The sequence below is a fragment of the Podarcis gaigeae genome, assembly GCF_964106915.1.
Source record: "Podarcis gaigeae genome assembly, chromosome: 7".
NCBI lineage: Eukaryota > Metazoa > Chordata > Lepidosauria > Squamata > Lacertidae > Podarcis > Podarcis gaigeae.
Window position 1 is genome coordinate 61,471,292 of NC_139683.1, and position 25,515 is coordinate 61,496,806.

The 25,515-nt window shown below is 40.9% G+C and overlaps 2 protein-coding genes and 1 long non-coding RNA gene across 3 annotated transcripts in view; 2 read left to right on the forward strand and 1 right to left on the reverse strand.

Moving 5' to 3' along the window:
* Positions 1 to 25,515, reverse strand: part of LOC310848373 (tRNA selenocysteine 1-associated protein 1) — a gene marked incomplete at its 5' end in the record, with an annotated part of 107,661 nt that overhangs the window by 20,656 nt on the left and 61,490 nt on the right. The gene's annotated exons all lie outside the window — the stretch shown is intronic.
* On the forward strand, positions 1,803 to 9,440 carry LOC310849571 (transmembrane protein 14C-like). Its single transcript, XM_083749875.1, has 5 exons — positions 1,803 to 1,991; positions 3,424 to 3,500; positions 6,240 to 6,341; positions 7,238 to 7,325; positions 8,266 to 9,440. Exons 2-5 carry the CDS (start codon positions 3,425 to 3,427, stop codon positions 8,321 to 8,323), a joined length of 324 nt encoding a protein of 107 aa, XP_083606001.1. The 5' UTR covers positions 1,803 to 1,991; position 3,424; the 3' UTR covers positions 8,324 to 9,440.
* On the forward strand, positions 12,958 to 14,344 carry LOC310849572. The gene is made up of 2 exons (XR_014566988.1): positions 12,958 to 13,480; positions 14,107 to 14,344. It is a non-coding gene; the product is annotated as an uncharacterized lncRNA (long non-coding RNA).

Sequence of the window (25,515 nt, forward strand, 5' to 3'; positions counted from 1 at the left end):
GTTCATTTATATAATGCTTTTTTGCCCAAAGGCCCCCAAAGTATAAGCAGAATATTAATACAAATTACAAACAGGAGAGAAGCACAATAAGTAAAAAGGTGAAGGACCCCTGAGAGTTAAGTCCAGTCTGGAGTTGCGGCGCTCATATTGCTTTACAGGCCAAGGGAGCCGGCATTTGTCCGCAGACAGTTTTTCCAGGTCATGTGTCCAGCATGACTAAGCTGCTTCTGGCGCAACGGAACACCAAAACCAGAGCAGCGCACAGAAGTGCCGTTTACCTTCCCACTGGAGTGGTACCTATTTATCTACTTGTACTTTTTGGTGTGCTTTTGAACTGCTAGGTTGGCAGGAGCTGGGACTGAGCAACAGGAGCTCACCCCATTGCAGGGATTCAAAGCGCCAACTTTCTGATCGGCAAGCCCTAGAGGCCCCATGGTTTAGACCACAGTGCAATATAAAAAAGCAAAACCACTGAATGCCCACCAATCATACCGGAGATACATTTGTGAGTGTCATTCATGCTATCGCCATAGAGACAGCTCCTCTGCCCTCTCCTTGGCAATTAGAAGTCAGGTTAACACACCCACACCCTAGGGTTGCCATATTTCATAGATTCAGGACAAAACGCTGCCTTTTGGAAATTCCCCATATGGAAGCCGTACCACACCCTGACTCTTCCACTTCAACTTGGGAGCAATCCCACTGACTCCCCACTGGCATATTTTGCTTCCTACTAGACCTTTTGATGACAGTGAGGTTTTCTTTTGAGTAAAAAGGCATAGGGTTGCACTATGGACAGAACTAGAATCTTCTCGCATAAATGTAATGGCCTATTGGGATTCTTTTCTGTTTTACTTTGATTGCAACAGTAGTGCAGCAACCAACTTCCTATTCTTATCTGACTGCCCAGTTCATACAAGCAATTTGTTATCTAACCGAAGCCATAATAATTTTCAGGGCTCATTTAGCTCACTATTGCCAGCACTGACTGGACAGTAGGGTTTCAAGGAGGAAGTCTTCCTGGACCTACTTGGAGATGATGGGGATGGAATCTGGGACATTTTTGCATACAAAACTCCAGCAGTGAGCTAAGGTCCATGCAATCCTAAATTTGCCTACTTACACAAGTAAATCATACTGAGTTTAATGTGATTTATTCCCAGATAAGCATTTATAGGATTGCCGTCAAAGGCCAGATCTGTATGTTTAAAACACCTGGCTGTTCCCAAAGAATGCTGGGAGTTGTAGTTCTGTGAAGTGGAAACTACAGTTCCCACAATTCTTTGGGGTCAGTCATGTGCTATAAATGTACCACTTTTACTTTTACCACTATAAATAAATAAATACCGTAAATATACCTACCTTACAGGGTTGTTGTGAGAGTAAAATTAAATAAATAAAACAAAGGACGATATGGACCTGTGCTTAATTCCTACATAGTAAATGTACTTGTGGCTGCAACCTGCCTTAACCAGCCCTGAAGATTCTAATGAAGGTTTTTAATTTGTTGCAATGTTCGGTGTGGATTTCAGGGTTGCCCCTGTAAAACAGGCGCTCTCTCTCTCTAATATTCCAGAAAAACTAAAAAGAAAAGTCATTGTTTAGAGCTCGTCTCTTTTATGCGTGCAAAGATTAGTTTTGGATGCAACCATTGGGGATTGCACCAGGAGGGTGGAAAAACGCTTTTGCAATGGCTCAGAGGAATGCTCTGATGCTTGGCCTCGTCTTTAATGAAATAACGCCCCCGCCCCGCCCCCTGGCTATGGAACGTTTTCAGTTGACGTAGTAGCTTTCTGTAAGAAAATCAAAGGGCAAGTCGCTGCTTGGCCACGATTTTGCAAATACAACTCGGGTTGTTGCTCTGCTTGGCCCGCGGTCACGTGCGTTGCTGTTTTGTAGTTCTCCCATTGCTCGGCGGGTTCGATATTTGCAAGGCTCGGTTTTGTTCTGTTCCTACGTTGTGACTCTTCTGCTGCTGCTGCTCCTGCAGAGTAAGTGACCTTATTCATGGTTTTTCTCTTGTCTTAGAATAAGGCAGCAACCAGCGAACTGCCTTTGTACTGAACCTTTTGTGAATACTGTATATATAATTGGTGAACAGTGAAGGGATCCTGTGCAGACATAGATGGGAATCGGATTAATATCAGAGGGTAGTGTCGTCCCCCCCGCCATTACAGAAATTCAGAGTTTTAATAAAATAATGCCTTATCGATCTAAATTGGCGCTTTTGATTAAGAGTGCAGATTCACAGAACTCTTTCTAAGCCTGGGTGTTCCAAGATTTCAAAACAAAACCCCTGAGAATTCTCTACTTCCAAGAAAAAAAACCCTCCGACAAAACAGATATCTAAATATGAGTAACACATGTGCGTTTATTTTGAAAATAATTGTCAGAGAACTCTTTGCTGCTAGTTACATGAAGTTAGAGGAACTTTTTATAGACATACCTGAAATTAAACAAATTACTACATTTTTAATTCCACCATTGCAAGGAGTATAGGGTATAGTTTTAGTCTCACAACCACACAGTGAGTTAAGTTCAGATTGAGGATGGTGTATGTTTTCCTTTAATCTGTTTCCCTCTCCCCCATAATTTCAAAATTTAGAAGAGCATGCTAAGGAAATGTAACTATATGAGTCTATTATTATTTAAATCTGCAGGTGTTTAGCAAACCAATGTATAAACCCAACATTAAAGATGTGTCTGTTGAATTCATTTCATGTTTCTGTGTCCATTCCTGGTAAATGTACTTACAAACACATCTTACATTGCTCTTTTCAGCAAGTGTTTCACAATCCTTACTTCATTTCTCTCCTCTACAGTTTCCTTTGAGAGGTAGAGAATTGCTACTTGCATGCAACACCATTTTCGATTGGTTTCTCCAAAACCACTCAATAAATCCAAGACCAAGCTAATATATTTTTTTCCTTTTGAAAAAGTGTTTTCCCCCTTATTATTTCTTAAATTAATATACTGCTCTCCATCCAATGATCACAGGGTACCTTAGGTATAAAAACACAAAAATACATAACCAAAATCCCCCCACATTTAAAGGCCCATAAATTGGGGGTTTTCTTCTAAGCAAGTGGGTTTTTTTCATGAGCTCTGTCAAAATAATCCAAAACAATGGAATATGTTAAATTGTCATTTACCTGCAGTAATCAGGCATGGGAGAATTTATAGAGTTCTAGTCTTGTCTTCTATATTTGATGGTTGCCCATATGCCTGAAACAATTTAAATTGGTATTTGGTGGGTAACTTCTGAGACCTTATTTGCAAGGCTGAGAATATGACAAATGCTGTGTCATTGGAAGAACAGTCTATACTTAAGACAGTTTTAGCACAAGGTGCAAAAAGTCAATTTGTATCTGATTTCCATCCGTTACAAACATTTACCACATACATATCTCTATTGCATTCCAGAATGGGGTTGGACTGGATTGGTTTTGGCTATGCAGCTTTAGTGGCTTCTGGCGGGATGATTGGCTATGCAAAAGCAGGTATAGTATTGATGTCTCCTCACAGTCTTGTTTTCTGGTGTTAAATAGCCATTCCAAACCTGGTGCCCTCCAGCAGTTATTGGACTCCAGCTCCCATCAGCTCTAGCTAACAGAACCAATGGTCAGGGATAATGGGAGTTGTAGCCCCGCACATCTGGAGGGCACCAAGTTAGGAAACGCAGAATTATATTCTCTGAAATGGAGGTCCCTCTTGTAAAAACGGAAAACTTCCAACTATGCATTCCTACTATCAGTCTATATACAGATATCAAGCTGCTGTTACTAGTTTTTGCTGTAGGGTGCTGATTAGGGAACTGACACCCTCCCTATGAGAAAGTGCTTTAGAATGATAAAGGCACAGGCTGATAATCTACGGTCTCAAGACCCAAAACGTTTGCGTGTTGCAAGCCACATTGTTTTCCCCTGACTTGCGCACAGTGCCTATCAAGGTGTCACATATTCACTAAAATTTTACTCAGAGTAGTACTGAAATTAATGAAGATTAGGTCCGACAATTTCAATGGGGCTACATAAAACTAAGTTAAATACCACCCATGGTTATTTGAACAAACATGTTGCTCTGTGATTCTAACATGTAGATTTTCACCTCTGCAGAACAGCTAATCAGTTTATCTTGTGTTGCAATGGCATATTGTTAGCATTGACAGAACTTACCTACTCTGCCTAGAAACAAGAACTTCCTTAACGTTTTGAGGGAAGCAGAAAACCCCCTCAAAAAAAGCCATAATTTGTGTGAGGGGTTTGGAATATATGTAATATGTGTTTTCTTACCAAACCTAACACAGACACACAACTACCTAGGCAGCAAGTAATGTATTTTGTGTTCATAGAGGGAAATAATTGTTGGGGTTTTTTTTCTCCCCATGGTTTTATTTCTACAAATGAATAATTTAACAAGAAAGGAAAGGTCTCTCAAGAACTGATGGTAGCAGTTCTGTAACAAAAGCCATTCGGGGCATATTTTTCTCTGGGCTTGCATATATAACTTCCATTAACCTTGATGGAAAATCGATGCATTGATTTGTGATGATACTCTTCATGTGGTGAGGGGCTTCTTACAGGATTCTTCTTGCAGCATTTTGAGTAGTTGGAATGATGGTTAGAGACATAATGGTCGCTGAGAATAAGTTCAAGGTGGGGGGGTGAACCCAGATGGAAGATTTTTTTTTGTTTCTTTTGTCCTTCATTTTAACTTCTCTGTGGCTGGAAGGCAAGCAAATCAAAATTTAAAAGAGGGAAGCAACAACCTAATGCCATGTTTTTTTAAGATATCCAGGAGAAGAGATCTAAGTATTTGAATTCCAGGATTGGCTTTTTATTCACAAGGGCATTATGAAAATGACAGATCACACACTGATTATGAGAATAACAAATGATTCCAGGTCGTTTCATTGGCATGATGGAAGGAAGGCAGAATGCCTAGACAGAAAATACTCAAGGCCGTTTTAACAGTGCCCTTGATGCTTCAAGTCCAATTAGGTTTGACCTGCAAATGGAACAGGTGGTGTTAGAAATCGGTGCTGAGTGCTCCCTTAAGCCTTATTAATGGGACCATTCACCAGTAGCCAAAGGTGGTGACATTTCATCAATTTCGTTTGCAGGTCACCTCTTTATATATAAACTGATAATGGGAGTAGAAACAGCCTCCTGAGGCCACTTTCCTAGAATAGTGCAGGATTATCCTTTGCCCAGAGTAACTGTACTTAGGGCTCATTTAAAAGGACACTAAAGTGAATGCTGAGTTACACCAAAGTAAATGTTAAGTTTTACTATGGGGAAGTTGTGAGGAGACAACAGAAAGAACAGGGTGTGTGTGCTTGTTTGCTTTTTAAGGTAGATTTCTATTTCTGGTTTGTAGGCTGGCCCGATGTAATGTCAAACTTCGATGTGATCAAACCATAATGTGAGAGAGGGAATTAGATTGCATGAGAGAAGGAGCAAGTATCTATGTTCAGCACCTGGACAAAAAAACAGGCCATGGTTTGCTCTTATATGTGAACAATGTCTTCATCTTTGAGTAGATGAGCAATACTACTAGCCTTTTTTATTATGTGAAAAATATGTTCATCCTTCAAGTAGTTAAAATGGGAAATTTAAATAGTTGGGGTAAACCTTACCTGTTTCCCAAATGGCACATATGATTATGAGGTTAGCATAGTGCGCTGGTTTTCCATCTGGTGGACTGCAGCCTGATTCAAGGTGGGTTGCAATAGGAGTTTAAAAATGGGTCCTCAGATGCATGTTTTGATGACAAGTGGGTTCTTAGTCTGAATAGGTTAAAGATATCTGGGACAGCAGATATCAGACATTTTGTAAGGCAGGATTTTTCATGTTTTTCAAACCTAGGATTCACTTTCAATACCAACAGGCAACATTGCACCTACTTAATTTTTATTTTATTTTTTACAATATACAGTCATCTTTCTCCTCTGTTTTTAGCATGCTCTACCTTCCTTTGCCTTCACTTACCAAAACCTTCAAAGAAAATGGTGGTCCCACTGGTGCGACCAACCTTGGTGTGCCTTACATGCGGATCTGACCCCACCAGTTCAGGGCTTGCGCTATAAAGCATCAGATCAATTCAAATATTAAAATTTGAGCAATGCTTTTTTTTTTTAGCTGAAAATTACTTAGAACAGAATAAATTTTGTTGGTTTGGTTTATATACCCCGTTTGTATCTACAGCTTAATAAACATTACTTGTTTTATTTATTCCAGGTAGTGTCCCATCTTTAGCTGCTGGTCTTCTTTTTGGGAGTTTAGCAGGACTTGGAGCTTACCAACTTTCTCAAGACCCAAAAAACATTTGGCTTTCATTGAGTAAGCATAACTGGGAAAATGTATATATGTGAATTACGTAAAAGTAACTCTTAAACACAACCCTTTGAATGCATCTGATGCATTTTATTTCATTGGTGTACTATAACAACAGCAACAAAACCACTTGATACAAGCAGCAAAGTTAAATACCAATTTTATCAGGAGGCTGATTTGGAATAAATGTGGGGTCCTTTCATGTGTAGTGTTATGTGTTGTAACAGGAAGCTGATTCTGGAGCACACATGCATAGCATCATTTGATGAATTAAACCACATGTGTCAGTTAAAGCAATCCTAAACACACTTACTAGGGAGCAACCCCATCCCAACACTGTAGGACATCATCAGGGATGATGGGAATTGTAGTCCATCATCTGGAGGACAGCTGGTTCCCCATCCCTGCTCTGAGATATATCCCATGCTCCCAATTGTGTGCTGTGATGCAACTTGCAATTAGGAAAGTGCCTCTGAACATTCCTTAAGAGTACATTTTCTCAGCTGCTTAGCCCAATTGCACAATGCTGGCTTTTTCACTACATTTCTCTGAGGTTAGATTTTAGGTAGAAATAGATTATTCATCATTTCTGTCTGGTAATAATAATAATAATAATAATAATAATAATAATGTGTAATTTGAACTTGGTGTGAAATTTCTGGAGCATTTTGTTGATTAGGTGGTCAACAAATTTTCAAAATAAATATTAAATAATTGTTTGGTTGAAGTTACTAAGGAGTGTAAAACGGTTACATTGGTACACATCTTTGAGCTGTGTGTGTCCTTGTTTGTTTGCGCATGTGACATAATAAAGTTGATAGCTTGGCTTTTTTAATCATTGCCCTCAAGTCGGCAGAAACACCCCTGATATAATGCTGCTTCTGTTTCTATCTTTCAATTAGTTGCTTCTGGAACCTTAGCTGGTATTATGGGCATGAGATTCTACAACTCGGGGAAATTCATGCCTGCAGGACTGATTGCTGGTGCAAGGTATTATGCTGCGTGTTTATTTTATTCATTTTGCTTTTGACATTAAGGCTGCATTCCTGTTGCATACATGCCAGTTAAAATCAATGGGACATACCGGTACTTCTAAGCAGGCACAGTTAGGATCAGGCTGTAATTTTCGTTTTATAAAATTGCATTCTAGGAACTGTATTGCATAACACTTTTGGGGGATAAGCAATTTTGTTGTGCATTTTGGTACTTCTTATTAGATAAGAGCATTTTATTAAGCAAGATCTGGTTTAGGTTGACCCATTCTGTGGCTTTCAAGATTATACATGCCGGCCACCTTTCGAAACCTTCTCTCCTCCCCCTGCTCCATCTCCCATAATCTATATTTCCACTCATTGGTAACCAAAGCCTCCTATTAGCCATCCCTTCAGCCAATCAGCAGTTGACTTGTTGATAGCTTAATTAAAATTCTTAAGTCGCCTTTCTTAAACATGCCCCAAGATGAGTTACAGATATACAAAAGACACAACATTGTAAAATGAAACAACAGTGAAATCATATAATACTAAAAGCATGCATTCCATAAAAATTAACGAAACAGAACTGGTGTACTCTGAAGCTAAATCAACCTCGTGGCTATGTCTGCATTTCTCCAGGAAGGGAGATTTTCTCATTTGCACTGTAGACCCCTTGGGAGAAATGGGGGCACAGACTGTCTTAGCACTGCCAAATAAGCATTACCTGGTCCTGAGGAACTGCATGGTTCCAGTTTGGGAAGGCTGAGAGTTGGGGCTACTGACATAATGGAGAACTACTGGACAACATGTTTGCTTTCTCCCATTTCTGTCCCAGCCTCTGAAATAAAATATTGGAGGTGTGTTACACATGCAGTGAGTCAGAAGAGCAATTGTGTAGGAGGCGACTTCGCACAGGTCTGTCATATAGATAAACTTGACTACATTTTCCTTTAAAGCCTGCTGATGGTTGGGAGACTTGGACTGAAGATGTATGAGAAGCCACATGAAGAATAACAGGACCTCACACAAGGCTTGAGACACATGGATAAGAAGACCGAACACCAGGCACCAGGATGAGTGTGCTATGGGAAAGAGAAGGACAAAGAAAGAGCACTCCCTAAATATCGAGGGCCCTAATTTTTAAAAACATATGATGCAGGTCATTGACAGTGTCTTATTGTGTACAGAAATGTTTCCTTTTCACATTCTAGAAGTAACTACTGTTTATGATATGAAATTCAGTGTGGTATATTTGTGGTAGATGAAGACAATGTGTGTTGGCTGGAAAGGCAAAGGCAGGCTTTTGGCTTAACCGATAAAGAGATTATAAATTATAAGGCAGCAGGGAAGGCGTGGCTGAATGCAGTTGTTATCTGTTCTGCTGCATGGAAGCAGCAGAGAACAGGGTCAGCCTGGCTTCCACCATGGCCCATATTGCTTTATTCTAAAAGCTGTGGGAATAGTCCCTTATGCTGGTGTTCTGTTGTAACAGTACTCTTCCAAATTCACGTAGTAATAATATTTACAAGGATGTATATCAAGGCGAATTTGATAGAGTCTGAGAGCCCTCACCTTACCTGCTTCTTATAGCATGTCCAGGGAGCCTTTGTCACTTCAGATGTTGTTGGATTCCAACTCCCATCAGCCTCAGCCAGTAGGGTCAATGGTCAGGGATGATGGGAGTTGTGGTCCAGCAACCACTGGAAGGCCACAGCATACTCACCCCTCTTACATATAAGGATGTTTTTGCAGCCATTGTAAGTTGCTGCAGATGCAATCATAGTTTCAGTGGAGGAGAGGATCAGGCTTAACCCTGACGGGGTTTTCAGCTAGGAGCTTGCTTCTATAGAAACATAAGGGTAATATTTTTCTTACCATGTTAAGTAAAATGCTACTGGTTTTTGTTTTTGTTTTTAATTAAACGGAATTATGGTAGTCAAAACTATTCTTTACTGGATTGGTATACTTTTGTGCTCTCCTTTTTTTGAACTTATTTTTATTATTATTTTTGAAAGATGCAGTCTTTGATCATATATCCATGTCTTTATCTTTTTTAATATAATGAATTGGTGGGAAATATTGAATTCAATCCATATATGCTATTTTCTTACAGCATTAAACCCTATGCAGACAACTTGACATTTCTATTGTGATTGATTTAAAGGTAACAATTGCTTTCGTAGTGTTTGTAACCAAATGGAAAAAAGTTTCCATAGTTATTCAACCAGACATTTTCACATCTTTGAGAATAATGGTGCAATGCCCAAAACATGGGAAGCTATTCAAATTGTGATTTGTACACTGGGTGTGACAGGGATTTGTACACTGGGTGTGACGGGGACTGACGTTTTAGTTAGGATAAACAGGATAAATCATTGTGTGATGCATCCATAAAGAGTGGAGGCTCAGGCAAAAACCTTAGTCTGATTGCCTGTGTGTAGAATGTGGGCCTGTGCTGTGTGATGGGCAGAAATTCATCAGCGATCCTTTCCTATCACTGTAGTCCTATGATGAAAAATGTTCTATGCACCTCTACCAGCAAAAAATAACAACGTTGTTGGGACCCCTGCCCTGAAGAAGAATGAATGGGAGGTGTTTGTTGCTAACTAACATTCAGTTAGTCTTGTTAGGGGTTTGTTTCACTCATGACCCAACTATGTATTGCAGAAAATAAGAATGGTTAAAATTCTTTTCTTTGCACTATTACATGGGTGCTAAAACCGAAGGATTTATTATGTGCTTGGCAGGCCACAATATCTGGCTAGTGTGCTACCTTTAGTCTGGGGGAAGCAGTGGACAATTTTGATAGCCTACTATAGATTGAACATGCACATATAGCACACAGCGTCTCTGTATGATAGTACGGATGAAATGAAATGATAGGCTAAAGCCGCTTCTGCATTTTAGGCAGCCAATGTGAATGGATAACAAGGGGAAAGGTCAAAAGTGATGGGGTACAACAAGCCTAGGGGAGGAGCCCCCAAGCAGACCTCTCCAGAGACAAATGTATAGCGCTCTGGTTTGAACAGACACATTAAAATATTACGTTGTGTGTGGATCGTATCTGCATTAGCATTTACAGGTTGAGACGACAGAGGGTGCTAAAAAGCTTTGCTGTCTCAGATAGGATTAATATGGAATTAAAAAAAACACACAGATGAAACATGAAAAATTAATGTAAATCCAAGCTTCAACTTCTTGGATAGAAATTGTGCTGTTACGATAAGACATGCTTGTTGGCTAAAGAAACTTGTACATGAGTACGGAATCGAATTTCAGGAATGATGGTTTGCAACATACTCTTGAGTTCAACATTATGGGAGCTGTTGTCCTGCAGCATTTGGAGGGCTACAGGTTCCCTAACCCGGACATACTCCCATCTGATCTTCAGGAGCCACTTCCCTGTACAGTGGTACCTCAGGTTAAGAACTTAATTCGTTCTGGAGGTCCGTTCTTAACCTGAAACTGTTCTTAACCTAAGACACCACTTTAGCTAATGGGGCCTTCTGCTGCTGTGCCACCGCCACACAATTTCTGTTCTCATCCTGAAGCTAAGTTCTTAACCCGAGGTACTATTTCTGGGTTAGCGGAGTCTATAATCTGAAGTGTCTGTAACCTGAGGTACCACTGTACTGAGAGAATTAAGAAGCTCTCTTAAACTAGATTACCTGAATGAGTCAGGGAAAGGTAAATCCAGTGATGACCAACTGCAGGCTGGTCCCTGAACTTTCTCATTTCAACAAGATATATATATATATAGAGAGAGAGAGAGAGAGAGAGAGAGAGAGCGCACAAAACATCACCCTCCAACAAGTATTTACATGTGAAATATGCTAACAGACAAGCACTATTCAGATCGGTTTCATGGCCAGCACCAGAAGAGGGTACAGAATCCAAATCTGCTTTGTAACCTCAAGTAAGGAATCCTAACACTCATGCAGGAAAGGCAATTAGCTGTGTAAGTAACAGAGCCTCACTGGAACAAAGGTTGTAATGTTCCTTCAAAGGCACAGGGGACTTGCTTATCAGGTGCACTGTAGAAAAAGAGATGGAATTAATGTTATCCCTTAGCAGGGCTGCAGGGTCTGGCAGATTTATTAGTCCCTTCCTCTCATAAACATGTCATCCTCAGGAGGTGATTCCAAATTCTGTTTTATTAGCGTTCAGCTCCACATCAAGAAGAGCATAAACAGGCTGCTGAAGAACAGTGGGGAGAAAATGCATTAAATGTTTCTAAGACAAAAATAGGTGCAGTTGAACCTTGGATTGTTAGACAATGCTTGGAAATGCAGGATTATGTTCTCAGGGCTGTGAGAACTGTGTTGTCTCAAATTACTAGAAGCTGCTTATCGTGGTTAAGAGTGTGATCCAGGGAGTTCCAGGTTCAATCTCAACTTAATTCACCTAATGAGCTATTGTTCAGCTCCCTTCTAATAATTATTATAATTATTATTTATTTATACCCCACCTATCTGGCTGGGTTTCCCCAGCCAGTCTGGGCAGCATCCAGCATATATAAAAATGTAATAAAACATCAAACATTAAAAACTGAAAAACATAAAAAATCTATAGTTGGCTTGTCAACTGATGACAAAAAGAGAGTCCCCACTGGGTGGTGGTTGTTTTTTAAATACCTCTAAGATGGTTGCTAGATGTTTCTGTGCAGAGTCTCAGAATCTGGACCATTGCTGGAATTTTTGAGTAAAAGCAGCATGTTCACATGCACTGAGGTACCCTGTCATTAGAGCTGAGCATCCATTTAACTCACTGCTCCATGTAAGGTTGCTCCATGCATGCGGTTCTTTCTGAGCCACTTCTTACAGACTCTGAAAGAGGTGCAGAAGTCCAGAAGAGACAGGATGAACATTGGGGCGGCAGAACAATGCGGTAGTGGTTGGATATCCAGATGGAAAAGAGCACAGGGCCCCTGCACCCTCAACAGTTGTGTAGCAGAGTTTCAACTGATGTATCTCCATTACTCACTAAGCCACCCTAGGTAATAGTGTGACATGCAGTAGCGGAGATTGCTCTCATACTTGCTTTGCTGTCATAGAAACTAGGAGCATACAGTCTATCACACTTTTCAGAAGCAAGGAAATTTATGTTTTGCCATTTGCTCTGCTCCCAAACCACTGCAGTTTGCCAATCTGGATCCCCCCGGCCACCCTACCAAGTAGAGTGAAATGACTGCCTCAGGTCATGAAAGGGAAAAGCAAACTATTAACAGCTTCTGCTTCTTTCAGCTCCGTGCATGCCCCCAAAATCAGCTCTGGAGGGTTGAGAGGCATGGAGGAAGAGAGGGAACGGAAGTCCCATTGCACCAGCACAACTATGCACAGAGAGCATTGGATACAACTCATTGTATTTGTACTCCAGAGAGAGGCTTTGTTGTTTCAGGCGCCAAAATATCTGTAATACAAAGCTACTAGTTGCAAGCATCACTGAAAGAATGGATGTAATGCACACTGAACTATGCAGAGATGGTGTACAATATTGTTTGGAGTTTTGTTGGCATTAATGTCATCTGAGTACTTAAAAAAATGTGAGGCCTGCAGCTTCATATTCTGAATATTTTTCAAGCCCTAACCCCTAGGTAACATTTAGCCATGCAAAGTTCTTGCCAGTGTATAACTAGTTTTTCATCACAAGTATGATCTGTTGCCATTATTTTTGCCTAGAGAAGAATCTGAATTTGTTACTGCAAGGTGGAAGGGTGTTAGCTCAGAATCCCAGATAGTCTTCAATTTATTGCAAGGCTGACATTACAAGGCGATCAAAATAATTACAACAGTACCAGATCCTTCCTGTTTCTAAAGGGCAATTAAAAGAGAAAGAGAAATAATTTGTCTGTATATCAATGGAGAATGAGACTGAAGCTAGGAAAGAAAAAGGATTGGCCAATTAAACAACCTTATTAAATGAGAGCTAATTATGTTAATCTCCCCATTTCTTTCCTATCCCAGGCTTAATGCAGCCACAATGAAGGGAGGTTTGGACAAAGGCAGCTCACAGGTCAACCTAGCCTTAATTGTCTTGTTTAAATTTATACTCTCAAAGTATAAGTTGCTGTCTTGAATGAAAATGTAGCATTGTGACACTGCAAAACTAGCTGCATTACAAATTATTCTTGGCTTCAGTGCTCCATTTCATGGGATTAATTTTTTTCAAAGTGTTATTTTTTTTTTAAATATTTTTTTATTCATTTTCACAAATATAACAAAATAAAAACACAACATAACATACAATGACATAACATAACATACTAAGACATAACATACAATAACATACATAACACGACTTCCCCAAGCCTTCCCTTCACTGCACCCTTATTTTTTTTTAAACAGCATTTCTAGCAATCCTTCATTCCAATTCATAACTGATTCTCTTTATATTTTATTTAAATTTAAGATTTAACAGCTATAATTCTCTATCTTGTATCCCTTGACATTTTAGCATTCCGAAATTTTACAACAGTTCCTAAGATAAACTTTAAATTTTCTCCAGTCCTCTTCCACCGTCTCTCTCCTCTGGTCACGGATTCTGCCGGTCATCTCTGCCAATCCCATAAATTCTGTCACCTTGGTCTGCCATTCTTCCAGAGTGGGTAGTTCTTGCTTCTTCCAATATTTTGCTAGTAGAATTCTTGCTGCTGTGGTTGCATACATGAAGAATGTTCTGTCTTCCTTTGGTACCATTTGGTCGACCATGCCCAAGAGAAAAGCCTCTGGTTTTTTAGCAAATGTCCGCTTGAGAATTTTCTTCATTTCATTATAGATCATTTCTAATTTTTTTCAAAGTGTTATAAGCAGAGCTAAAATGTTAGTATAACATCAATCTTGTTTAAGATATTTATATTAGTTGGAGTGTTTGATCCGCCGCTGCTGCTTTCTGTCACTATTGCTTTTTTGGATTTTAGTGTTGTTTTAATATGCTGACTAGATAGTAAACTGCTTTGAGCATTTATTTAAACAGAAAGGCGGGATAAAAACATTTAAAAATTAATAGCAAAATAAATTGAATAAATTTCACAGCCAACATGCTGAATCTTTACACAGAAGATGTCCTGATGCCAAGGCACAATTCAGTGGTGGTGTAGAAGAGGGAATTTCAGCTGGTGTAACTTGTGTGTCTCCTGACAGACCATCATTACCTGCCAAAATTCCCCCCTCTAGAAAGCTAAAGGTCATTCCGTCATTCTAGCCCAGGTTTGTCAGTGCAGTACACTTGGGCACCAATGTGCCCAACAGTACCTGCAAAAGGTTTTAGTAAGTCTTCCTTCAAAAATCCACAATGCTTTTGAATAGCTGCTTTTCCCACTCAGTTGCTGTTGCAATGGGTTGACCTCTCCTACATAGCTCCATGGCAGCCATTTTGTGTTCTGCCCCACCTGCATACCAGCCATTTCATTACTGGCCCCATTGCACTTTCTCAAAATCCCAAATGTGCCCACTGTCTATTAAATGTTCGGAAAAAGTCAGAAGCCCAAGGCAGTATAAGTTTCTCAACTAAGTTTAATCAACATTTTTCAGTGACAACAGCTCACTCATAGGAACACAAGAACCAAACTGCCTGGACAACACAGATTGGTTAGAACACGCCTTGTAACATAAAATGTGTTAAACCCAATACATAACACTGTCCAAATAGGTTGGCAAACCCTGATCTAGTCCAATCTAAGAACATTAGAACTGTCACTCAGATCCTTGTCTGCTGGAAGATGCCTCAGATTCACAAAACAGGCTTTATCGTGTGATAATTGTCTGATAATAAATGTTGGAAATGTAAAGAAGCTGAAGGAACGTTCTTTCACCTCTGGTGGACCTGCCCTAGAGTTAAGGCTTTCTGGGAAATGATATATAATGAGTTGAAAAAGGTATTTAAGTATACCTTCCTTAAGAAACCAGAGGCCTTTCTTTTAGGCATCGTCGGCCAGAGGGTGTTAAAGAAGGACCGAACATTTTTTATGTATGCAACAACAGCAGCAAGGATACTTGTCGCCAAACATTGGAAAACTTAAGATTTGCCCACACTGGAAGAATGGCAGATGCAACTGATAGATTATATGGAACTAGCAGAAATGACTGGCAGAATCCGAGACCTGGGAGAAGAGGTCGTGGAGGAGGATTGGAAGAAATTCAAGGACTATTTACAAAAATATTGTAAACTGTATGAGTGTTGAGAAAGATGCAAGATTATAAATAATATGGCACCATTAAATTAGTTGAAAGGAATATGAAGATAAGTGAAAATATATGAAAAGTTAAACCTTGGTTAAATAATATGTTAAAATTAAGCTTTTAAGATTTGGGTAAAATTATTTAAAATTAGGGACATAATATCTGAAAGTTATAAAATAAGAATTGAAACAAGGTGATAGATTGCTGGATAAAGTTTGATAAACTTGGAACGCAGGAACGAGAGACGTGAGGAAGTCCAATGAAGTGAATAAAGTATGGTTATTGTAAAGTTATATGTCATTTTGTTTGTTTTTTATATTGTATTAAGAAAATCTTGAATAAATATCTTATAAAAAAAAAACACAGGCTTTATCGATGCCTAAGGAAGATTCACAAGGTAGGCTTCATCTTTATTTTCCTCCCCAGCTGTGAATTGCCAGCATCCGGTAGTCAGAGCCCCCCTGTCTTTGCATACAGACAAAAGATGCCGTCATCACTAACAGCCATCAATAGATCTGTGTAACATGTAAGTGTTACTCACTTGGAAGAATCAACATGAGTACAAAGCTGTGTGGGGCCATAACTTTAGCGCTGCCTCCATAATCAGACCGGCTGCTTGCATGTTTGAGTTTAACTTCGGCACTGGGGAACTTTCTCTACTCGTGTAGACTTCCCATGTAATTTAAATCCCCAATCTTCCCCTGTTCTAAATCGTGAGGAAAAAGGTTCCCCACAGCAAAAGTGCTGGGAAGTGGGCCCATGACATTTTGCTGCCTGAGGCGAAGGACACCCCATGCCACGTACAGTACAGAGGCTGAAGGAGCTGGCAGGAATACAGGAAGCTGCCTTATACTTAGTCCATACCTTCTGGCATTCCTTGGATGAAAATAGGGACATTTCACACCCTGCCAACGGGGGAAATAGGGACATTCCAGGATCAAATCGAAAGCCGGGATGGCTTTCGTAATTCCAGGACAATTGGTACACTTGGAGGATATGTTAGTCAAACCAATACTGAGCCTAGCTCACTATTGTTTGCACTGACTGGTTGCTCTCCAGGGCTTCTGACAGAGAATATTTTTTCGTCCTACCTGGAGATGCTAGAGATTGATAGCAGGGACTTCCTGAATGCAAAGCAGGTTCTCTATCACTGCACTAAACCCTTTCCCCCCGAAGAGCTATTCCAACACTGCTGATTGGACGGTGTCCGCCACTGCCACCACTGAAGGCTTCATAGAGGGCAACAGGGCAGGCTATGCTGCCATTTCTTCCTTCCCCAACCTCTGCCCCTCGGGGCAACAGTCTCACTCAGATGGTAGGGCTGGGCCTGCATAAGAAGCAGGCCATTTTGGGAGGAGGGAAAAAGGTGTCCTTCTGCAGCCTCTTTCTGCTCACCTTGCCATTCACACAAACAACACCTGAGTTGAGCTACTGCCATCTTGTCTTTTCTTTCTTTCTTCTTAAAGAATAAAACTATTTACCTTAGCAGCCATTGCATACTTCCAGTGGTACAGTGAATATTGATAGAGAAATATATGTTTCTCGAATAAATTAAATACTTGTGGACATATCTGCATTCAGAGCTGTAAGTTAAACAAAACAAAAAACAAAAAAACAGGATTCTGGTCTGCAGCGCCACTGACTCAGACAGAGACACTCAGTGGCACCTTGCCCGGTTGCAGAGGTCTGTAGGACTGGTGTCAAAAGCCGTAAGGAGAAGGGATCGATATACAGCACATCATAATTTAATGACCCAGGCTCTCAAGATCAACCTTCTTTTGTTCTCCGGTTTGTTTTAATGCTTCACCATTTTTGCGCTCATAAGGTACTAGAATTTTTGATACCGTATGTTTTGAAAGTTTTCACTCATCCAGGGAGGCTGTTGATGGGTTTGGAAGTGTGTCAATAAGCTATTTGAAGTTCTTGAAAAGGGGTTTATCTGATAAACACTATAAATTTGATGCCGAATGCCAATTATTTATGAATGGCTGAGATAGGCTTTTGCCAGTGCTGGGAATTGTAGTTCAATGAGTGATGGGAATTGTAGTTCTGTGAGAGATTATCCTAACAACTCTCAACACCCTCAACAAACTACAATTCCCATGATTTTTGGGGGGAAGCCATGGCTGCTGAAGTGGTATGAGAGTGTTTTGACTGTGTGGTGTGGATTTGCACTTGTGCAATAGAACTTCTCCTTCCCTGTGCACCCACTTAGTCTGTTATGGGGGTTCCCTCAACCATCCAGCTTCAGGAAGGATGCTGGAGGAGAGGGGAGAGTTCTGTTGTGCAGGAGTAAATTATTGCTCTAATTGAATGAGTGCATTGGATACCATCCAAAACCTGCTGATACACAAACTTTTTTATAGATCAGTGATTGGGAACATGTGACCCTCCACATGTTGGACCTCAATTCCCATAATCCCAGATGGTAGGCTTTGCTGGCCGGAGCTGATGGAAGCTGGGAATCCAACGTCTGCAGGGCCACAGATTTCCTAATACCAGAGATAGATCGCATGGTCCCAAGGGCATTCTCGGAAGTGTTCCATAATGGTTACTTGGTGGCCTCTGATTTCAAATCAGTGTGTGTTTTTATTCTATACAGGTAACTATACTATTTTATTCTACACAAGTAACTCGCATCTTATGCTTATTTTACTTAGGGTGGTACTCAGAGTAGTCCCACTGAAGTTAATGGACAGCATTTAAATGAGATAAATAAAGGCCTGTCTGCCAATCTCTTCCCAAACCAGTTCCATCCAGCACCTCTCTTGACAAGCTAAATACAGGAGAGGCTAGACTAGGGTTCCCATATTTCAAAAAGTGAAAATCCAGACACAACAGTTCAGCTTTTTGTTTTGTTTTGCCCAAAGAAGAAGAAGAAGAAGAGTTTGGATTTGATATCCCGCTTTATCACTACCCTAAGGAGTCTCGAAGCAGCTAACAATCTTCTTTCCCTTCCTCCCCCACAACAAACACTCTGTGAAGTGAGACTGAGAGACTTCAGAGAAGTGTGACTACCCCTAAGGTCACCCAGCAGCTGCATGTGGAGGAGCGGAGACGCGAACCCAGTTCACCAGATTACGAGTCCACCGCTCTTAACCACTACACCACGCTGGCTCCGTTGAACTCATGTTCTTGAACTATTTTTAAGTAAATTCACCAAAATCTAGGCTTCCAACATGGGCTGCCATACATCCGGATTTTCCCAGACATCTCAGCGATTTCCACCCGACACTGTTATTGACTGCCGTATTCCAGCAGGCTTCAGGAAATTCCAAACGTATGGCAACCCTACTAGACTGAATCCTGCCATTGTGATGTCAGAACTGTGCCATTGAGTCCTGGCACAAGGCTCGATGTTAGCCACTATTCATTTGAGTTTATAACGAGAAAATTGAAGCCGCTAATTACGAAATTAATACCTATTATTCATCATTCGATAAGTATGTGCGTTTAGATCTGCCAAACCTAATAATTTTCCCACAATAAACACAGTTATTGAGCACTCTGCAGGTACATGCAGAATGTATAATCCTTTGCAATAGGACACTCTTGAATGCTGGAACATTTAGTATAATACAATGCATGTTAATAGCTGTTCTATTTACAATGCAGAGCAATAGCATTGTAGGGTGGCCCTACAGAAATGTAGTCAAAGTGATATTGAAATGAACAGGGAGATTACAAAAAGGAACAGATTCCTATTAGTCTGAAACTGAAAGCTTCACTGAATCAAGGTCTCAGCCTCTACATCCTTTGTAGATGCAGCAAACATTATAACTAACGGTGACTCAGTAAAGTCTGTATGTGGGAGAACCAGACAGATCTGAATCACCAGTTTCTCTATCTCTGAATCACAATTAGTGTCATGTAAAAGCCACAGTTCTAGGGATTGCATAAACTCAAGCAAGATGATGAGAAACCATGCAATTACAAACTGGTTTGCAACAAAATTCACTTTGAACTGAGGAATGTCTGCATGTTTAGACAGGAAATTTAGCACATTATTGAATTCCAAATAATTCCATTTGTATAGCAAGCTCTAATTTCACCCGAGTCTTCCAACTAGATCTGTGGATTTCACACAAACTGCAATCTTTAAAAAGCTGCAGAGTAGCAGGTGCAGAATTTAATTATATAATACTGTATGCCTGTTGTTGAAAAAGATTTTAGGTGAGCTTTAACAAATAAGAGATACAGAAAGTAGTGCGATAAGAATGTTAAAAATGCCCAAACATATTTCTCACTTTCTAGAATGCATTTTTTAAAACTGTACTATCATCAAATTGATGTCATACTCAACATTTCCCTTTGAGCTCTTGATGCACTGATTGATGCATGCAAATAAAGTATTTTATGGCTTAACCTTAAAAGTGAATTTTGGTTGCTTCTGGACAGGTAACTCCTAGCACTACCATTGTAAACTTTTCCACTGCAAACTGCAATCAGAATTGCAACAGAGGGTGTGTACACAATACAGGCTTAAAACGCAGATAGGTCATTCGTTTTCTCAATCTGGATTGAACCTAGTTTGTGGGGGAAACACATCAAAACACTGTTTTTCCTAAGAAACACCAGGGTAGATAGGGATTGTGTACACCGCTTCCGAACCAGCCGTGGGAGTGCACAAGATGTAGAGTAGCAGAGGCGGGTTTAGGGGAGCGCAATTGGTTCGGTCTCACTGGGAACAGAGCCTTGGGGGTGCCAAGGGTGCTCCCTAACTGTGAGGTAGAATAGAGGTGATTTGTGGGTGTCAAATTTTGGCATTGCAGAGGGCGCCACTGAAATTTGAGAACCAAAGGTCCGCCACTGAGATTAGACAGGAGTGTGTACACAGCTTGACTTTCTACACTATTGGAAAGAGTTTACATCCCACTATATTCTGTCCATTGGGACGCAGGTGGTGCTGTGGGTTAAACCACAGAGCCTAGGACTTTGCCGATCAGAAGGTCGGCAGTTCGAAGCCCCGTGACAGGGTGAGCTCCCGTTGCTCGGTCCCTGCTCCTGTCCACCTAGCAGTTCGAAAGCACGTCAAAGTGCAAGTAGATAAATAGGTACCACTCCGACGGGAAGGTAAACGGCGTTTCCGTGCACTGCTCTGGTTCACCAGAAGCGGCTTAGTCCTGCTGGCCACATGACCCGGAAGCTGTATGCCAGCTCCCTTCGCCAATAAAGTGAGATGAGCGCCGCAACCCCAGAGTCAGTCATGACTGGACCTAATGGTCAGGGGTCCCTTTACCTTTATATTCTGTCTACACCAATGGGTGTGATGTCGTTGCTGTGGGTTGGGTCATTTGAAAGCTCGGTTCAGGCATTACTCTTCATGCAATTGAGTTAACGTGGAGAGACAGTGGGGTCACACATGCCCAACCTGTCCCCCCACCTCCTGCTTTCCCTTGGTATGAAGCACAAAAGCCTGCTGGCAGTGTGTAGGCTGCCCCTCTGAGCTGGACCTTCCAGTGGTAATTGAGAAAATTGTGTTTCATCAAGTTAAACCTTGGTTCTTCGTTTTAAGGATTCAGTGGAACCACGTCAGTGCAGTTGACTATTAAAATGCTCCTAAGTTTAGCTTAGGCTGGAAAACATGGAATGGGTTAAAGAGATTCCTTTGACATGTGTAATCGTCTACTGCTTGTTTTTACCTTGTCCAAAAATGAGGACAAGAAAAACTAGCTCATTCTATTCATAGGATTTGCTTGTTTGAATTGCTGTGAGATTTATTTCCATATATTGAACTTTTTTTGGGAGTCACAAGCTTTTCTATGGCACACCTCCAATTTACTAATACAGTAAAGTATGCTAAAGTTTGCAGTGCCATGCATAAAAGCAAAAGGAAATGAAATAAAGTTGCAAGGATAATTTATTGAGCTGGGATGGACAGTGGCAAATAGAGAAGCAAATTGACAAGAGAGTTTTCACCTTTCATTTTTGATACTATCCTAGTCTACCTAAAAATGAAATTATATTATTTGGTCAGTTGACCTCTACTTAATATGTAGTCAAATGATTTGCTATACTGTAATAAGAAAAAGAGAAAAAATCCTGGTGACATTATACTGACAGAACAGAATGAAAAATCAGAGACATCGCTTTACTTCATATTTTATGTCCTTGTGTTGGTATGATGTTAAAATGTGAGCGCAATTGACTGAATATATTTGCTTTTGCTTTTACCTTCTCATGATAAATTATTTTATATTATTTAAAGGGCAACTGGCCATGGAATATCTGGGCATAGTTTAGAACAGCCAGTTAAAATAGAGTGAGAGGCAATCAAGTCATACTCAAAGTAGACCCATTGAACTCAATAAATTTAAGTAAGCTTAGTCCATTGTGAAGACCCAGGGGGGGAAAAATTCTTCCCAAATTTTCCAGTTCCTCCCTGCCTAGTCTTTCACATCTTTAACAGCAATTCTGAGAGTCACACCTGTCAAAAAATAATCTAGGCTAGAGATTGTAGAAAATTCCTTAATAAATTGTAGGGGGGATGTCTAGGGCTGCAGTCCGATGCTGCATACTTACTTGGGAGTAAGTCTCACTGAAACAACTAGAAAGATGCTTGGGATTAGGTTTTTGGGTGGAGGTAGCTGATGTAACATGGTGTCTAAGAATCTAAGAGACTGAGAGCCTCTGGCTCAAAGCTCATCCTTGGCATGAACTCGTCAAATAGCCTTAGGCAAGCTGCTCTCTTTAAACTTCAGTTCCCCCACCTGCAAAATGGGGCAGGACAATTCTGATTTATGTTACAGGATTATTGTATGCTTACAAGAATAAAATGCATATGAAATGCATAGAATTTAAAAATGCTGTACAATGGCTCCCATTATTATAAGGATTTTCTGTTACAACAATAAACTGTAAAAACTTAACAAACTCTGGACCACTGGCGTTCTTGTCACGTTTCCCGTTTTCCTCCTCGAGTGCACACTTTTGTTGCAAGACACCGAATCACTAACAAACTTCTCTCCTTAGTGTACCATGTACAGAAGGTGGGATCAATGCGGGGGCACCTTTGCCAACATACATTATGAAAGGCATCCAAGTATCTGCAAATCTGTCCTTCACTTTAGGTTCTCTGCTAGCTCTCTGGTGCTGCGTAAGCATCTTGTGTAAAGTGTGCTTGGAAAGCCAAACCTTTACTGAAAAGCCTGCTGTCTTCCAGCATCATGCCGTTTCTGCTAGAGCAGCTACCAACACGAAACACAATCAGATCTTCACGCACTAGTTCTCCTTTTTGCGTTTCTGAAAGTGACAACAGTGCTGGTGTTGGACCCATAACAACCATTTGCCCGGTTACCCGTGAAGCTAAATGCTGCCATCCAGAATTCGTGGATGTCCGGGAAAGTCCACAAGTATGAATTCCCACTTCCTCGCACTCCCACCAAACTTTAGGCAATATGCACTTGTTAATATAATGAAGCAGTACTGGTGTCAGCTGCTACTACCTTAAGAGAAGGTTCCTTAACTCTTACCAAGTTTGAGTGTAGCAGCTGCTGAATTCAGTCCCCCCACCCCACTGCCTGTCTGTCATAGAAAAGTCCAGCTCCTAGTTCTGCTCCCACACTATCTTGGTTCTGTGCTGCTCACTAAATTTTGTGATATCAAGACGAGGGCTTTTTTTCAGCCGGAACTCACCGGAACTCAGTTCTGGCACCTCTCAGGTGGGTGCCATTGCCATTTTAAGAGAACAAAGGAGGAGTTCATGGCGAGTTCCAGCACCTGTTTTTCTAGAAAAACAGCACTGATCAAGACCTTATACACGAAAGGAGATAGCCCTCTCAAAATAAGATGACATAATGCATGTGTTTTTGAACAGTGTTGACCTGTCCAAAAACATGCCTCTGTGCATTTTATGGGCAAATGAGATAATCTGTGCACTCTGAAATCCTGACAGTGCCTTCTCTTGAAAACACTTGCTAAACTTACCATCTTCCAAACATATCTAATAGGTCCCGTAATCTGTAATGCCCTTGTCCTCCCAAATACAGGCAACCCCCCCACTTATGCGCAGCCCACTTGTGTGTGCTCGTTTTTTGTTGTTGTTGTTGTTTAGTTGTTTAGTCGTGTCCGACTCTTCGTGACCCCATGAACCAGAGAACGCCAGGCACCTCTGTCCTCCACTGCCTCCCGCAGTTTGGTCAAACGGGCAGTTTGGCCCGTTTTTTACCCTGCATTAAATACATGGCTGCTGATAGCTACATGCATGTCTCTTTCTCAGAAGTAAAAATCAAGTAAATTAACACTATAGCACCCTCTAATTCAAACCAAGTCATTTCTTAGTAAGCACAATACAGAGATTTCCAGTTAATAATATATCTTTATTTAATGTATGATACTTAAGTGAAGGTGCACGGGTGTTCACATTTAATGAAAAAGGCTGGGACAGCACATCAAACTGTATGAGCGCAAGACTCTCTTCACAGGTGTACATGCACTTACCTGATACAAGGTAATCTTTCAAGCACTCCTTCCTTGCCAGGCAATAATTGTAGTGATGTGTGTTGCATGGTAAAGACAGTACACGTGACTTACCGTAAATTTCTCCTACATTTTATTGCGTTTCCTAATGCGTGTGGCACAGAATCATGTTATAATCAAATTAGATTACAGTGTTTTATTCCATACAACATGAAACCTGAGTGGTGATTGGATTTGTGAAAAATACCACTAGCGATGCCTTATAGATAAAAGGGGCTTCAGCAGGGATTGCCCCATAGTTGGCCGAGAAGCAGAGGCCTTGTGGAAGCAGGGATAGAGGCCTAAGGAGTACCATGAAGACAAGAGGGTTTAGATCAGGCATAGGCAAACTCGGCCCTTCAGATGTTTTGGGACTACAACTCCCATCATCCCTAGCTAACATGACCAGTGGTCAGGGATGATGGGAGTTGTAGTCCAAAAACATCTGGAGGGCCGAGTTTGCCTATGCCTGGTTTATGAAGTGGGAGGCTGAGAAACAGCTTCTCACAGGTTCTGAGGGGATAGGCAGATACGTGAGCTGCAGTCAGGAAGGCAACAAAGAGGTAAATGAGCTTTGTGAGGTAGCTTGCTGAAGTGGCAAAGTGTTGAACTGCCTACATTTATTGGAACCTACCAGTCACATTCCAGCATGCCTTTCATGTTAGAATCTAAAAATATTTCTGGTGTAGTATCACTTCAAACTGGTAATCTTGCATATGGATTAACAGAATATAGTGAATTTAGAAAGTAACTTTTCCGGACGTTTTCTAAAGGCTCCTTCCAATATTACATTTTCCTACCTGCATTTAATAATAGGAAGGTGAGAAAATGTGTGTCACTGGTCTTTTTAAGTTAGAAAGGTCTGATTCCAGAGACTGAGAATTGAATGAAATATGGAGCAGGTTTTGCGAGTCCTTTATTTGCAACAAACACTCCCATGATTACAAAGATGCCCATTTGTGGCCAATTTCTGGTTACTTCCAATGTGGTGAAACTGGGTTAATTTAATGACAGGATTCTCCAGTCTTGCCTGAGACTAGAAATTATCCTCCTTTCATTGTTTAATTGCCCTCCAACGACCCTTCTGTGGGCATCTTACAACAACAACAAAAATACAACTAAAAATCTTAAAAACAAGAATAAATAATGCAGAAGCAGAGAGAAAAACGACAACCTCAGACTCTCAAGAAATAGCACTGAAACTTATTTTAAAACAAGCGTAAAGTTGTTGCTGTTAAATTACAGAAGGCCTGGTGGTGTTGTTTCTTAAAAAGGAGTCTCTTCACCTTATGTCCAAACCACGGCAAAAAAAGAAAAAAGGCGCCAAATGTTCCTCCGCGGAATGACAGTGTGTTTCTGCGGGCGGGAGGGCTCCGCGCGCTTAAGTCCACGCCAGCCTTGCCTTGATCCTCGAGGGAGAGGCTTGCAACAGCGGCCTCGGGTGTTTGCAGCAAAGGCCGGCAGCTCCCCTGTGGCTGCAGCGATGGCCTCCTGACCTTTCGCTGTCCTTCCTGCGGCGCGGCGGGCGCCGCCCGGAGCCAAATGCTGCCGTAAGCCGGCCACGAGCGTGCA

What these genes read in the sequence shown, in the direction of transcription:
- LOC310849571 (XM_083749875.1), top strand. Translation starts at nt 3,425, where the DNA reads ATGGGGTTGGACTGGATTGGTTTTGGCTATGCAGCTTTAGTGGCTTCT. An exon ending in GATTGGCTATGCAAAAGCAG is followed by an intron (nt 3,501 to 6,239) that starts GTATAGTATTGA and finishes TATTTATTCCAG; the next exon opens with GTAGTGTCCCATCTTTAGCT. An exon ending in AAACATTTGGCTTTCATTGA is followed by an intron (nt 6,342 to 7,237) that starts GTAAGCATAACT and finishes TCTTTCAATTAG; the next exon opens with TTGCTTCTGGAACCTTAGCT.